Source organism: Lampetra planeri, chromosome 8, assembly GCF_965212315.1.
Source record: "Lampetra planeri chromosome 8, kcLamPlan1.2.h2, whole genome shotgun sequence".
Classification (NCBI taxonomy): domain Eukaryota; kingdom Metazoa; phylum Chordata; class Hyperoartia; order Petromyzontiformes; family Petromyzontidae; genus Lampetra; species Lampetra planeri.
In genome coordinates, this window is record NC_136114.1 from 2,201,602 (window position 1) to 2,218,294 (window position 16,693).

Below are 16,693 nucleotides of genomic sequence, written 5' to 3' on the forward strand. Positions count from 1 at the left end.
TGGATCATGAGGACCTCTAGAAGTTTCTACAAAGGTACTAAAAAGTCACATCAACTTTCAAGACCTTGGGTTCATTACCCAAATAAAATAAAAACTAAACTGAGGCATGGAATAATATCAAGTGCATTGAAAAATTATATTAACAAATATTTTAACCAGCACAGACAGCGATGCCATATCAAGGATAAGCGGGATCTTGAAGCGATGCCATATCAAGGATAAGCGGGATCTTGAACAAGCTCGTGTTAGTCTCATAGATATGATATTTTCTAACTCTGAATAATAATTAACATTGAAAATGTGATACTAACTGAACAACCACGAAACTATTCATCAGTGGCTCATACTACTTCGGGGAATCATACTTTAATTACTGGTGAGTTGTTTGTGGTAGCATTAAGATGAAGATGTTGTTTTGCCGAACACAAATCCTCATTCGTTTGTTGTTTTATTTTCTCTCGTGACCCAATGTGCAAAATGTAATTGTGGCAAAAGCGAGTCTCTTTCGAACACAGGTTTTTACCACTATTGCTCAGGACAGCAATGCTCACGCTCACTTTAAAATGTCACAAATTAAATAAACAGACAATAACAAATAAGCTAGCGAACAATATTCTTCCTCATATTAGTCTTTTCACGTAAATAAATTAAATAAGTTTGTACACATCCCATCAGCCTCACGGCATTCTAGGACAGCCATCAACACAAGCAAAGGGTATTTTAGGATGCACACTTATTTTCTCTCATTTCAACTGAAGCAAATATTTAAAGATAAAGCCAAACAACCTACACACGCACGGTCGTATTTGTTATGAGACTGAATACAATGAGGTGCACATTGCCTGATAAATGATAATGCTCACCTCTGACGTGTCCTCCCAGTGCTCCCTGTGGACATCCGCGACCAAGTTACTGTACGACTGAAGCACATTCTGCACAAGGCAACAAATACACACGCGTTGTCAGCTGCATCAAAAGAAAACATTAAGTTATATTGAAAATACCCAGCATTTCATCCAGCCAGTCTTGTAAGTGACAGTTGAAGGATCGAACCATCAATCTTGGACTTTCAGTTACGGCCCCCGTGCAGGTTTTATGGAAGGGGGCGGCGGTAATGGAGAGCCGGCCGAAAGCTGCCCTTTGCGTGCCGTGGTTTTTCAATTGATCCCACTTTAGGTCGGATGTTGTTTCTCTGTCGAGATAGCGACGAGGTTTTTTTTAACCAATTTTTTTTGTTAAAAAAGGCAAGCAATCGTGAGTTGTGGCGATTTTGTGAGCGCTGTTTAATTGACAGCTACAAATTGTGAAATTGGTGTAAATTGTTATCGTGCTCGGGTCCGCAGCGAATCGATGTACACCTTCCCGTATCAAATTCAGTGAAACACGAGGATGGAAGAGGAGAGACGGCGACACCTCGCAGCTTGCCGGGTACGGCGAAGCCACCGCCTCGGCATGCCAAGTGCACATTTAAATAGTGAACCAAAAGAATGCCCACTGACCAGGGATGGCTGGTGGATGAAACAATCCACAAGTCTGTGCCCAGTGTGGGGATCTATGCACTGGCAAATTGCAATCGAAGATATACGAAGGCGCCACACGCGGCGTAATGGAGGTATTAGGTTTACAACAAAGTTGTCAAATGACGGCCACCAATACTGCTGATCCCCCCCCCCACCAGAAAAAGCCACTTAAATCCAAAATTGCTACCAAATAACTTGAAAATGTTCTATTATGCATTACACGTCCCACATATGTACGTATGTAATTCAGGCAATTGGGTGTGCGGTTTGTGATACCGTCCAACACTGGATATATCCTTTCAAAGTTTCCACCCTTTGAAAAATATCCCAATCTTCAATATCCAAATTCTAATCCGAGTTTTCTCTACCCCAGCTATTGTCGACGGCGCTTTTGCACCGATCAATGCCCTATCGATGATGCTTCGCTCCGCTCCCCTGGGCCTCCATCTTGCCCCTCGCCTCTCTCCCCGTGCTTGTGAGTGTTCTCCTTCTCCGAACGATCGATCCCCGCCTGGCGCTTCATTGTCCGTCCCCATTTAGGAGTCACGCAGGACGGATCGGAGTAAAACCTCTCCAAGCCAGGCTCATCGGGGTGGGTGGGGGGGGCCTTGCTGTTATGGGGAGGAGATAGCGGGGGGGGGGGGGTGTGGAGGGGGATTGCGGGGAGGGGATGGGGGGGGTAGTGGGGGGGATTGCGGGGAGGGGATGGGGGGGTCAAAGAGGAGGGATAGCTGGGGGGGTGGGGGGAGATAGCGTGGGGATAGTGGGAGGGGGGATTGCAGAAGGGGGGATTGCAGAGGGGGTGATTGTGAGACAGGGATGGGGGGTGTAGCGGGGGGGGTGTAGCGGGGGGGGGGGTAGCGGGGTGATAGTGCTTGAAGGCGGAGGGTGACTGGCATGCTGCAAACTGTTCGTCAATTGTGAATGAACTGAATTAAAATTACAATGAAACGTGATTATCACCTAATACATTTAATTAACGTGTGATAGGTGAGTAAGTATTAACTAAATATGTGGAATGTATGAATTGAAATTCAAGTTTAAGCCAAACCACTTACAAACATCTCCGTGATTGTAAGAAGGTCGAGTACATTTTCAGACGGATTGCGAAATATATTTTGTTTGTAAAGTCAATGCTACGAATGAGAGAGAGGGCACGAGTGGACCCCGTGGGTGCCCAAGGCGTTCACCAAATTACAAACAGCAGATAAGTCAACAGCTTTAGAACCAAACAAGCACTGGATTCGAACCCAGTGCCTCAACGGTCCACACAATTAGCACCGTTGGTTACATACGGTCCGAAAGAAATGCATACATACATACAATGGTGCCAACTCAGCACTCTGACCTTTGAGCCACACGGCCACCGTGATGATATAATTAACCGAGTTAGAGCGACAGTAACAACCCAGTTTATTATGTGGGGAATGCGTTACTCAAAGGTGCCAGGACGAATATCGAAACGACGTCAATCCAAGCAATGTTCATGGCAGGTGGTGGAGGCGAAGGCTGAGAGGCGACGGATAGCAAGAAAGGACGGACGACGCTGTGAGCGATGCGAGTGTGGGGTTGGGGCGACGCTAATCGGGCAGCGGTTTGAATAATATAGTGACGACTTTTTGCGAAACGACGTAAAAGGGGGAGAAGTCATTCGGAGTATCACTGTAGTTGTGAGCCAACACAGTAATAATACTTTTAATTCATAGTAATAATGATCGTTATAAAATCACCTTTTTTGCCATAGAGAAAATAAACACTGGAATCTATCGGGATGCGGAACAACATCACTACGTGCACATAAACAGGGGACACAATTTATTTTAAATGTTAAACCGGACAAAACGACAAGTTGGGTGGTTTCAGAAAGGGCGTGACACCGATTGCAAAGCGTCTCCCAGCACAGCAACCGCAGCTTGTCGTTTTTTGTTAACCTTTATACCAGTTAAAACATATACATATAAATACGTTTGTTCTGGAATAAAAAAAAGTAATCTCACAAAGCTCAGACCGTAACACCTCTGAGTTGCGTTGTGAGTGGGGAGTTGCTCGTGACACCTGTCGCACTGTGGGTGTCTTTTTAAAATCCCTTTAACTACAACTGAGACATATCTGTATCCACTTAATTGTGCAAGATTTTTCTTTGCTCATTTATCTTGAGCCCAATTTTACAGCCATTATTATCATCATCCAGTCCTTTGCTATCGTTCCTCAGGGTTCACTTACACATCACTTAGAAATCATGTATATCAAGTTCACTTAGCAATTAGAAACATGTTGTGTCAGAGGGACACAACTGCAAAGAGAGTATAATAATATAATGGTTACTTATTTATCCAGGAGAATCACAGTGAGTAGTAGGACTCTTTTTCAGGAGGGTCCTGCTGCATTGGGTTTATATTTTAAGATATTTTCAGCCAATGCATGACGTGTGATTATTATTCACGTGGGGAGGATACCAGAGCACGCAGAGAAAACCCACACGGGCGAGAGGGCAACACTATCCCCATACAGATGGATACAGATGGCGATTAGTCTACTTGCTGTACTGCCTTCGCCTACGCGAGAGCTGAGCTCTTGTTACCACCTGATGATGCTGGTTTTAATCTCCAGCGAAAAAGTCGTAACAAAATATTGTCAAAATTTGCTTACTTTTCAACATTCCAGTTTTCCAATAAACCAAATTAATTGACCATATTTTCCCACGTAGCAACGAGATTTAAGTGGCTCTTGTAAGTAGGGCTGCGTTATGTTTAAAAAAAAAAATACCTACACGAACTAACCCTGAAATAACTAAACGAATCATAATATTGGTCATGAAAGCCTACACATACAATCATACCTAGGGCAGTTATTTACAGCGTACCGAGATCAAAATAATGAAACATAGGGAGCCAGCTACAGCGTTTTTAAAGAGCTGATCTTGATAATGAAAAGAAACGTATGTATCTATGTATGTTGCACTTCTTTCACACCATACGTAGTCAACTGATAATCGGAGGTGCAGGGGAAGGACAACAATACGTGTCAGTTTAACACCTAGGCTTTCGTGACCAATATTATCCACAATGGAGGTTGTTCGGCGTATACCACGTAAATATAAATGTGTCGTTAAACCTGCCACCACCTGACACGTGTGTAAAGTTATGACTTATGACATTGATCAGAAAGGTGAACACTGCCACATAAAACTGAACCAATGCTGAAAAGTACGCAAAGAAACATGGAGAGATGCATGATTGGAGTTATGCCGAGAGGCAGAAGAAGCAACATGTGAATCAGACAACAAAAGCACATCAGAGACATCGCATTGACTGTTTATGAAAGCAAGTGGGCTTGGGAGGGACACATGAAATAGAAGGAACGATCACGGCCGGATGAGGCAGTTGATGAAATGGCAATGTATGGAACATGCCGAGAGGACGTCCGCAGAGGAGAAGCAGCGATGACATCAGCTCATGTGCAGGAGTGAGATAAATTACGGCATCGTGGGAGAACGAGGGATGGCAACGGCATGGGGAGGCATTTAATCTAGCAGTGGGTAGACCACCAACCGATCAATACAACCTTAATCATGAGCCATATTCAGCAAAAATCTGAGACAGACGTGTAGATCGCACTGAGAAAATGAAACAAAATTAAACTAAACGGAATAGAGAAGGAATGCTATATTTTCATCCAGTCTTAAAAGCACCGATTGTCAAGGCTGACCAGACTTCAGTTGGCAAGCTGCTCCAGACCCCCATGGCTAATCGGAGGTGTTGACACACACACATGGGTGACTCTCAGGGGCTTATAGACCTTTGTGGCCCATTGACCAGCCAGATCTGTTTTCTTCTAATTATAATTTGCGTTGAATTTCCGTACTTAGCTTTGTGTATGTTGATGTGCCCAAGTATTGTTGTGGAAGTGGATTGTCGGGAGTGTTTTGTGAAATCCATTTAATGAATAGCGCCACAGTGATGTATCGCTAAACTAAGCTATATCACGCTAACGTATAAGTGGATGACGTGGGCTCATTTGTTAAGACTGTTGGCTGAAGCATTGGAACGTTTGGCAGTTAAAGGTGCTGAGGCTGTACACGCCATTCTGATGGGGAACTTTTTAAAGATTAAAAAAAAATCCAATGATTCTTTTTTACACAGTATCGTTCGCCCAAATTGCATGTCACAATTGCTGAGGAACCACAGACAAGCTGGAAGGCTGCCAGGCATCGCCAACAATTGCTCTGCAGTTCTTTACATATTAAGATGTTTTCAGCCAATCAGTGAGTGTTTATTATCCATAACAGTTTTTTTGGGTTAGATCGTGTAAATATAAATGCGTTGTTAAACCCATCACCACCCGACACAGCCAATTAATAAGGTTTGTCACGTAAACGGAACATGCCAATTCGTTACTAGTACAGCACATGTTGGAAAGCAAATCCACAACATTTACAATCCGAGTACTGGATTTGCTCTCCAATACACCAGTGTGCTGTACTAGCAATGAATTGGCCGGTTCTGTTTATGTGACATACCTTATTAATTGGCTGTGTCGGGTGGTGGTGGGTTTAACGACGCATTTATATTTACACGATCTAACCCAAATAAACCTGTATTATGGATGATACTCTTTGGTTCTTTCGGTAGAAAGAAAATAAATTAAATAATAGAATACGATGTTTCGATTGCGACACAAGCCACCGTCATCAGGTACAACTAAATTTTAGAGAGAGACAAAACACAGACACGGAGACACACAGACAGACACACAAGCAGAGAGCGACAACACATAGACACACAGAGAGAGAGAGACACACACCATAGACAGAGAGAGACACACACCATAGACACACAGAGACCCAATGCCTCTGTGTCGAGGCCCCAAACAGAGAGAGGGGGGGGGCAGAGAGAGAGGTGGGTCTGGTGTTTTGTCTCTCTCTCAAATGTTGTTCTACCTGATGACGGTTGCTTGTGTTGCAATCAAAAGGTCATATTCTATTATTTAATTTATTTTCTTTCTACGTGACTTTACCGAAAGAACCAAAGAGTAATTCCTGCAGTCACGAAAGCTTCAAATCAAATAATGAATGATATTGGTCGCGAAAGCCTACATGTTAAACAGTGTTTACTATACATGTGGAAGAAAACTTGAGCACCCGGAGAAAAGTCCCACATGCAAGGGGACAACACTCTATCCCGTACAGAAGGGACAGAGCATATCAAGTCCACACTTTTGTAGGCGAGCCAGGGTATCACACCTCCTCGATGTCCACGGAAAGTTTGTCTCGCCACATTTTGTCAATTATGTGGTGATCCACCAACCCTCGCTGCTGCCTCCACAGTGCTGGATTACAGGCAGCTGAACGCACAGCCACCACCACCACCACCCGCCCGGCTGATGAATCTTACGGCAGCGTTTCGGGATGGGGTGCTGCACCTTGTTCGTAAGTTGTTGCGATTTTCAGGTAGTAAAAGGGATTTCGTTTACCATTAAAGCAGCGTTGATGATATTTGGGGTGTGTGAAAGGGGGTCAGAGGACATACTACGTGAGCAGGGTGTGGGTTTAAAGATAATACGTAACTAACTCTTTATTCTAGATAACTCTTGCAATAGAAGATACATTAATCTTAGGCGGTTAATAAGAGAAAAACATTTGTATCTTTCTTTTCATATTTCAAGTGTGGGTCGCGTTGTCGTCTTATTAGACAAATCGTTTTCCATTTGCAATGCACACAAGCAAGCAAATGGCACAATTACACAATGTCTCACTGCGAGAATTTGTCAAATAATAGCCCTAGGGAGTTACAGAACTGCTTATAATGTCACACAGTTGCCTCTTATCCAGAGTAGGTGGTGTCACTTTTTAACATTCCTAGCATCAGGTGTTGGTCACATGGTGTAAAAAAAAAAACGTAATTCTCAAAACTGGAATGTCAAATAAATGTGAGAAACCAAATGTAATGTGTTTCTTGTGTGCGTGTGTGTAATGTAGATTCAACCTCCGAATCTCAGTGGTGCTGTCTCGCACTGCTCTCGCATATCAATGGCCCCTGAACTATCCGGCTCCTTCCAGCACGTGGCTGTGTGAGGTACTGAATTCAGACGTCAACTTTAGACGATGTTATATATCACTGAACTCTAACAAAGTATCCAGAGAAACAGGCTTGTAGGTATGTTGACCCTCTTTCGCACCATACGTACCCAACCGTACCAATCGGTGTGCTTATAAACTTGATTTTACTTCTCAAAGTGTCCTGGTGTCAAAAGGTACCCATTGGGCCTCCTGCGAACAGCGTGAATTGAGGGACGCGTTGCTCGACACAAGAGAGACAGCGAGCGCTGCGCTCATATCAGTCGTGCTCGCAACCGGATTCCACCGTGCGAACGCAAGATGTGCGAGGTGGAGGCGGCGACCTGGATGTCGTCGCTGGACGGCTGAAAGGGCGCTCGCCGGAAGGTGTCGCTGACATTGCGCAGGATGTCGAGCGAGGCGAGGACGTCTCCGCCGTACAGGACTTGCCCCTGCGACGCCTCGGCCAGCTCGCGGCTCGTCTGGGACAGGCCGTCCGCGAGCGAGGGCGCCCACAGACGCTTGCTGCGGTGGTATCTCAGCTGCGAGGCGGGCGACAAACGGCGGAGGCGTAGCCGCTCAAAAAACACGACACAGCGCTCCTTAACAATGCTTCTCTTTCGATGTTCATGACACAAATGTGTATGTATGCTGAACTTCTTTCGCACCGTGTAAGGAAAGGACAACCAAATGAAAACAAAAAGCAGCTTAAAAAAAATGAGTTTTCAATCTAATTTGACTCCAGACACTGCCGTAGGTTTTCCTGGCTGGGCTGTGCAGCTCTCCTGTGTGTACCGTATGTTGTTTGCCACGACGTCCGACGTTTTGTTTCCCTGTGCTGGGGGCTTCTTCAGGAAACACACGCACTACAACCCGTAAGCCCCAAGAGAGGGCAGTCGTCTTGAGATAGTTTGGGTCTCACGCTCACATGGTCTGAAACATTACTCGTGAGCACCTCACTGTATTCTTAATGTATGGTTACAATCTAACACTCACGTGGTGCACGTTACATTTGTGAGCTGGCTAGATTGGGTGTATTGTTGAATGTGTCCAGGTAGTAAAATCAAGAAGGCGCATTTGTATGAATGTACAAAACTATCTGTTGTGCATCTGTTTCTGTGCGAGCAATAACACGTGCATACATGTGTACATATGAGAGTGTGTAATGGTGCCATATCCAGTGTAGGTACATGGAGGGTTATTTCCTCACTGATAGCCCTGTCGGTTTATTTTGCTAATAACACTGTGTAACAACCTTTTTTTTGTTCCTGGGGAGTAAGTGTTATTTCCTAATTGTTTATGCCTCAAAAGTAGAGAAAATGATATTATGCCCTACAAACTTTGCTTTTGTGACCAGGACAGTGATATTTTGAAATTTACCTATTTTCCAGAACATTCCAGATAGATTCAGTGCTGAGTAAACTTGGAGTAACATCTAGAACATTCTAGAACTTTCCAGTAATATAAATAGTAGTATACATGCAAGGCCTTAAGCCCACCAGTTCAGTTTAGTTTCAGCTGCCTAAGTGGATACATATCTGCATTTTTCTGAGATGGCATCAAGAGGCTGCAAGCATCTGGCAGACACGTTTTGCTACGTCTACGGCCAATTTATCAAGACAATAGCGAAAACGTACTCTGTGGAAGCATCTGCTAAGATATGTGAGGCCTACAAGGCATATTTCAGCATGCCTGTCGGGGATAAAGCCAAACCCTGGGCACCTAATTTCACCTGCGAGCAATGCAAAAAAAACTCTGGAAGGTAGATGGACAATTGTTGCTCGGAATTTTACGTAACAAAATTTGTAAAAAATTGTAAAATTGTAAAAGTTGTTAATTTTAAAATGTTTTACAATTTTCAATGTTATTGAAAAAATATATATGTCTTTTTGTAGGATAGTACAGACGGGAAATGAGAGCCATGAAGTTCACTATCCCAAGAATTTGGCGGGAACCCCCTGACCACTCAAGCAACTGCTACTTCTGCATGGTGGACCCTTCCAAACGTCGGACTGGCAAGAATGCACCTGCTATCACGTATCTGGACCTTCCTTCATCCATCGCCCTGGTGACACACTGCCATGAGCTCCCCGTACCCACTCTTCCAGAGAGAGAGCAGCCGTCTTTAGAAGAGAGCAGCAAGTCAGAGAGCGAGGAAGACGTTGTAGATCTAGATGATATTTCAGAGGTGGAGCTGAGGAGAGAAACCTATACTACCCCACCAAAAAAGACCTCAAAGACTTGATCAGAGATCTTGGTGTCACCAAGTCGAATGCCGAGCTTTTGACATCTAGGTTCAAGCAGTGGAACTTGTTGGTTGAAAGTGTGCAAGTCGCAGATTAGAGGAAGCATCACCAACCTTTTTGCAGTTTCTTCACCCATCAGATGAGCTCTGCTTCTGCTCCATAATGGTAACAAGTACCCATCTCTTCCCCTGGCTCACTCGGTGCACCTCAACGAGGATTACAACAGCATCAAGACCTTGCTGGATGCCTTGAAGTATGATGAGTACGGCTGGGAGGTCATCGGAGACTTCAAAATGGTGGCATTCCTGATGGGTCTCCTAGGCGGTTTTACCAAGTTTTCCTGCTATATTTGCCTTTGGGACAGCAGCGACACCAAGGCACACTACCACAGGCGGGACTGACCACAGCACACCGAGTTTTCTGTGAGGAGGAACAATGTCAAGTGGGAGCCACTGGTGGACCCCCGGAAGGTGCTAATAGCACCACTGCACATCAAATTAGGCCTTATGGAACAATTTGACAGAGTTGTAGATAAGGAGTCGGCAGGGTTCAAGTACTTTCAAAAATTCTTCCCTCAGCTGTCTGAGGCAAAGATCAAAGGCGGTGTCTTCATCGAACCACAGATAAAGAAGATCCTGGAGTGCAATGATTCCCCAAGAAGCTCACTAGTAAGGAGAAAGCTGCTTGAAGAATCAGTGGTTCGTGGCTTCCTGATCAATCCCAAGGTCGAAAACTATGTGGAGCTGGTTGTGACTCAGGTGAAGAACTACGGCACAATGGGCTGTAGGATGTCCCTCAAAGTCCATATCCTTGATGCTCATCTTGATAAATTCAAGGAGAACATGGGAACGTACTCGGAGGAGCAAGGCGAGCGCTTCCACCAGGATATATTGGACTTTGAACGCCGCTACCAAGGACAGTATCACGAGAACATGATGGGAGACGACATTTGGGGGCTGATTCGTGAAAGTGATTTACAGTATAATCATAAATCTCTAAAAACTACTCACTTCTATATCTTTTGTTGTCATTTTTGTATTACTTTAGTATAAATACAGTTAATTTTGATTCATATGGTGTTGTTTTCTGACTTTGAGAACGAAAAAACACAAATTCGCCGGTTTTCTCATTGAAAATAGACAAATTTCAAAATATCAGTGTCCTGGTCACAAAAGCAAAGTTTGTGGGGAATAATAGCCATTTTCTATACTTTTTAGGCATTACCAATGAGGAAATAATACTTACTACCCAGGAACAAAAATTGTGTTACATCGTGTAATTAAACCTGTAATTAAAGTCGCAATTCCCCAGTTATTAAAATTTGTAAAATTATTTCACGTTTTTCAAACTTATAGGCAGTATATCGAAAAAACATTTCAAGGTACGAAATTATCAGAGTAGTAGTTAGGTAAAAATTTTAAAACAACCCAAATTGCTATTAATATACCCCAAAGAGCAGGGTGGGTAGCAGCAGCTGGGTTTAGTAGCGATGGCCATCACTGTGGAACGCGACGGCCTCTTCCCCGTGGCCACCTGTGAGGCCGCTGCACATGGAGCCTCGTGGACTCCCGAGACTCCATGTGCATTGGTGTCTCACTCGGTGTCTCACTCTGTGTCTCACTCCGAGTGAGACCGTGTCTCAATCCATGTCTCAATCGGTGTCTGACTCCGTCTCACTCGGTGTCTCACTCTATATCTAACTCGGCCTCTCCCTGTCTGCACCTCTCTCAATGTTGAGCGTCGTGTCCAATTTTACTATAACCCCTCCTCCTCCTATGCCATTCTCTTTACGCAAAACCACCCCCACCCCTACCGTTGCATGTCCAAGTTGTGAAATTAACCTTATGGCGATACCCCGGGGCACCATAGTACCACGGCTCTCGCACAATGTCCGTGATGCAGTAATTTTTTGTCTTTTTATGGTCGGCGATGCGGCAATTGGCTCATCTCGACGAGCTGTACATGATGCAATATGGAGCATCTGAGCGTTTGGGGTTTCAGCGCAATCGTCCTCGCTGCGTTTCGACATCGCGGACTAGCACTGATTTCGGAATGATTGGTACCCCAGTCACGGAGTTAAGTATACCCCTGGAAAAAATAGTGTCCCAGAAATAAAATATTTAATTGCCTCAGCCATTTTGTATTATTTGGTACCCCGGGGTACCGCCATGAGGATCATATGCTGCATAAGTTCAAGTTCAAGTTCATTTATTAGGTATAGCCCTGTGAGCCATTCGGCTCTTGAATCGGGTGGAACCGCAACAAACAAAAAACAAAAACATGAACAAAAAACATCTTAAAGTGAATATGTGACTAAGTGCAAACAGAAAATCCAAGAAAAGACAGCAAAATATTGCAGAAAATAACACCGTACACCAACGCTGTGTGCAAAAATCCCAGTGGGATGCAAGTCAAACAACAACAACAACCATAAGACAACTTAGATTAAGGCCATCAGTCTAACTCTGTACTACAACAAACAAACATGGCTAAACCAATACACTTTTCGAAATCACCAAAATAAAGCCATGAAAGCAATGAAAAAGCAATCATAGGAACTGTGACGGAGTTTTCACAATAAATGGCATAAACATGTACTACCAAAACCTTGCAGCCATAGCTGGCTGCATGAGCCACTGCACAACAGCAGGAGCATCAATAGGAGTATTATAATTTTTCAATGCACCTTTCAGATCAGCACACTAAATCAAAACACAGGTCATACTTTGTAGCGATCATCCGGAGCGAAACATTTTATTTTAGGCCACTGAATAGCACTGGCAGCTAGGGGTGTACAACTCCTCTAGAGCAGTTTTTAGTGAAGATCTCATAGGTAGTGACTCAAGTTTCAATTTATTGGCAACAGCATTCCAGACCCTGGGGGCATCAATAGCAAAGGCCCTTCCTCCAGTATATGTACGGCAATAGGGAATGTTAAGCTGGTAAATGAGTGTAGACCTTAGGTCAAATTTGTTCTTTGAAACAGAGATGAGATCCAGCAGGTAATCTGCGGATTTTTTTGCAAGTACATCATGAATAAATAAGATCTGGTGCACAAGCCGTCGAACATTCAGAGATGTTAAGTTTGACCCAATGTAGAGATCACAGTGGTGAGTCCTATATGGGCAGTTCAAATAAGCAGGTGTGTGTACGATTGTACAGACAGGAAGCAACATTCATTCACATGTTGATGCAAATCTGCCTGCGTTTGTGTGGGGAGCGGTAGTGTGTTGAGGTAGACGGCTGTCCTATGAACCCAGTGACCCGATCCCACACAGTCAACATCAGTACACATCTGAACCGGTCATGGGCCTCCCCTAGGTCGACTCAGCCTTAACTTAGTATCTGGTACGGTGTGAACAAATCACCATTGGGAAGACAAAGCTGGCCAGGCGTGATGCCAGCCACACCAGCCCCTCGTGTGCTGGCTGACCCAACCTTCGTAGTGGTCGCTAACAGCGAATGCCCCAACAGTCTGTGTAAGGATATAGGGGGGGGGGGGGTTGGGGGGTCTTTGCTTTTGTCTTGTATGTGTGGGGGGGGGGGCATAAGTGTGCCATCACGAAAAGGTAGTCAAGCATTCGTGCAGCTCGTACTCACCACTCAACGCACAGTCCCTTTGTAGTGTGTGTCTCACGAGGCACACACAGAAGTCTGGAGGCACCACGATTTATTAACAACTGAACAGGGCTACGGGTTAACAATACTCGGGGTTATTCTAGACCCCCAAAGGGCACTCTATGTAAACTGAGTCCCAGACGACCGACGCTCCAAGACCCCCGAAGCAACGCCACACGGTCAGCTCGTCTCGCCAGACCACCCCAATCCACTCTGCCCCCGTCCCTCTTATCCTCCCGGGCGTGGCCTCGCTCCACCTCCGGCCACGCCCCCTTCTCGGTCTCTCGCGATGGAACCGGAGCCAGCGTCACGTGTCCTCCGTGCCCCGTTTCCGGGCCCCCTTCACTACTCCGTGTCAGCACGTCCTCCCCTCTCGCTCTCTCTGGGACGGAACCCTGCTCTGTAGGGCCTGCCTCCCCACCACGTCACTTATTTACCAGTTGTGGTTGTAGTCGTCTTATACGCCGTAGAGACGCTATTTACGTCTCTACACCTTTATTACTCTCTCACTGCAAAGGGGACCTCTTGTGGCAAGAGGCTGACTGCGGCGACAGGATTTCTCGATGGGTGAGACAGGCCCCCTTATTAACAGCTCCTTCCTGCCACTGTAGCCTTGCACTGAGGCAAGAGGCACAGGAGTAACACTCATTCACTTCGTGCTAATTTATGTGCCAATTGAAGATTTAGCTTCTCCACCGCGTTTAGATTGCACAATGTAATTGTTTTAAGGTGCATTCGTCATGAAGCATGCCAGCGCTTTGGAAACAAATAAATCATACCGATTGGAGGACTGTCTGCAGTTCCAGGGAGATGCACTTGGAAAAACTTGGATATTCCCACAACGCAGTTCCATTCTCAGACAGTGAGCATTTCCTCCTCACCACACCTGCAAAATAGTCGAAGCTCACTAAAAAATACAATTATCAACCAAGTCACAAATAATGTTTGCAGTCAAGTATCATTTAAATGATTAACCTCATTTTAATTTCCATCAAAAATACCTGTACAAAAGCAAATTCGCGCAGTGAGGTGTGGGACATCGCGTGCAGCGACAACGTTTCTTGCAGTCACAACTTTCAACCACCGTTGCCATCTTCGAGATAATTCCACACGAGACTGCCTCTGAAGCAGTCGCCGGTGTGCCCCCATGCTCACGTTACCAGTTTATCTTGGTCGCAAACACCAAATGAGATGAAAGCAAATACAGTGTGTGACAATATATAATATTATATAATAATATATATTTTACACTGATTCAAGCATACCTAAAAAATAATTGTCACACACATGGTGCCGATCGCCGGACTGGTTACAGTCTCTGGAGCAGTTTTACCGGATCAACCCAGGACCACCGGATAATGTTGGAAGACAGATACAGATAATCGCGAGCTGGATCAACTGATCCTGATTGCGGTACCCCAGGGCACCAAATAATCCAAAATGGCTAAGGCAATTAAATCTTTTATTTCTGGGACACAAATGTTTCCAGGGGATTATGTATGTGTCAGTTGTCCTGTTATGATGCTAGCTTATAATTCTGTACGTTCCGGTTGCCTATTTATTCCTGGAAGGTAAATAGCAAAAAAAGGAGACTTGATTTGCGCACTTCATGATATACCTTGCAAATTTCAGGTTCAAACAAACAGCCGTTCCCAACACATAAGGAATTAAAAAAGGGTTGTATATTTATGTTTTGAATTCGTTCATAGAAAACTCAAATTTACATTTTAGAAATGGTATAGGCACAAGAGCAGCCCTGCAAGTGCTTGTTGACGCCACCGCTGGTGGAAAGAACTCCACTGGAGGGAGCTCTCTGGAGCCATCTTGAAGGGCATTTGGCCTACTCTTCCAAACTGGTCAGATACCCTTGGAAGATGTGGGAGAATCCATGCTTTCCCTCACCACATTTGACCTGCTGATCGACTTAACTCTGGTGTACGTACTCATTTCAACTGCTGGGTGGACAGAGTTGCGAGGGATTTAAGACACTTCTGCTAAAACGGTGTGTAGAACACTCCAGATCACGCGGATTTTATGGTGCCAGTGGTGTGTGTACCTGTGACATCTGGTGTTCATGGTGCCAGTGGTATGTGTACCTGTGGCATCTGGTGTTCATGGTGCCAGTGGTGTGTGTACCTGTGGCATCTGGTGTTCATGGTGTCAGTGGTGTGTGTACCTGTGGCATCTGGTGTTCATGATGCCAGTGGTGTGTGTACCTGTGGCATCTGGTGTTCATGGTGCCAGTGGTGTGTGTACCTGTGGCATCTGGTGTTCATGGTGCCAGTGATGTGTGTACTTGTGGCATCTGGTGTTCATGGTGCCAGTGGTATGTGTACCTGTGGCATCTGGTGTTCATGGTGCCAGTGGTGTGTGTACCTGTGGCATCTGGTGTTCATGGTGTCAGTGGTGTGTGTACCTGTGGCATCTGGTGTTCATCATGCCAGTGGTGTGTGGACCTGTGGCATCTGGTGTTCATGGTGCCAGTGGTGTGTGTACCTGTGGCATCCGGTGTTCATGGTGCCAGTGATGTGTGTACTTGTGGCATCTGGTGTTCATGGTGTCAGTGGTGTGTGTACCTGTGGCATCTGGTGTTCATGGTGCCAGTGGTGTGTGTACCTGTGAAATCTGGTGTTCATGGTGCCAGTGGTGTGTGTACCTGTGAAATCTGGTGTTCATGGTGCCAGTGGTGTGTGTACCTGTGGCATCTGGTGTTCATGGTGCCAGTGGTGTGTGTACCTGTTGCATCTGGTGTTCATGGTGCCAGTGGTGTGTGTACCTGTGGCATCTGGTGTTCATGGTGCCAGTGGTGTGTGTACCTGTTGCATCTGGTGTTCATGGTGCCAGTGGTGTGTGTACCTGTGGCATCCGGTGTTCATGGTGCCAGTGATGTGTGTACTTGTGGCATCTGGTGTTCATGGTGCCAGTGGTGTGTGTACCTGTGACATCTGGTGTTCATGGTGTCAGTGGTGTGTGTACCTGTGAAATCTGGTGTTCATGGTGCCAGTGGTGTGTGTACCTGTGAAATCTGGTGTTCATGGTGCCAGTGGTGTGTGTACCTGTGAAATCTGGTGTTCATGGTGCCAGTGGTGTGTGTACCTGTGGCATCTGGTGTTCATGGTGCCAGTGGTGTGTGTACCTGTGGCATCTGGTGGACATCGGCTCACTGCTACACTCTGGGCTTCAGTCTCCTTCCACAAGATGGAAGCGCTCACCTCTTCGGCACACATCTCATAGGGCTCTGCATACATTGCCAA

The 16,693-nt window shown here is 45.3% G+C and overlaps 1 protein-coding gene across 7 annotated transcripts in view; it reads right to left on the reverse strand.

The window, feature by feature from the left end:
* The window catches only part of LOC144720208 (adhesion G protein-coupled receptor B3-like), a 104,370-nt gene that overhangs the window by 75,759 nt on the left and 11,918 nt on the right, over positions 1–16,693 (reverse strand). For 6 of the 7 annotated variants that reach the window (XM_078596719.1, XM_078596716.1, XM_078596717.1 and 3 more), the window contains exons 4-7: positions 16,576–16,677; positions 14,219–14,325; positions 7,920–8,117; positions 864–932 (exon numbers count right to left, since the gene is read on the reverse strand). In XM_078596719.1, the coding sequence (XP_078452845.1) occupies positions 864–932; positions 7,920–8,117; positions 14,219–14,325; positions 16,576–16,677 (476 nt within the window). The remainder of the gene's footprint in view (positions 1–863; positions 933–7,919; positions 8,118–14,218; positions 14,326–16,575; positions 16,678–16,693) is intronic. The other variant, XM_078596722.1, reaches the window with a different exon arrangement.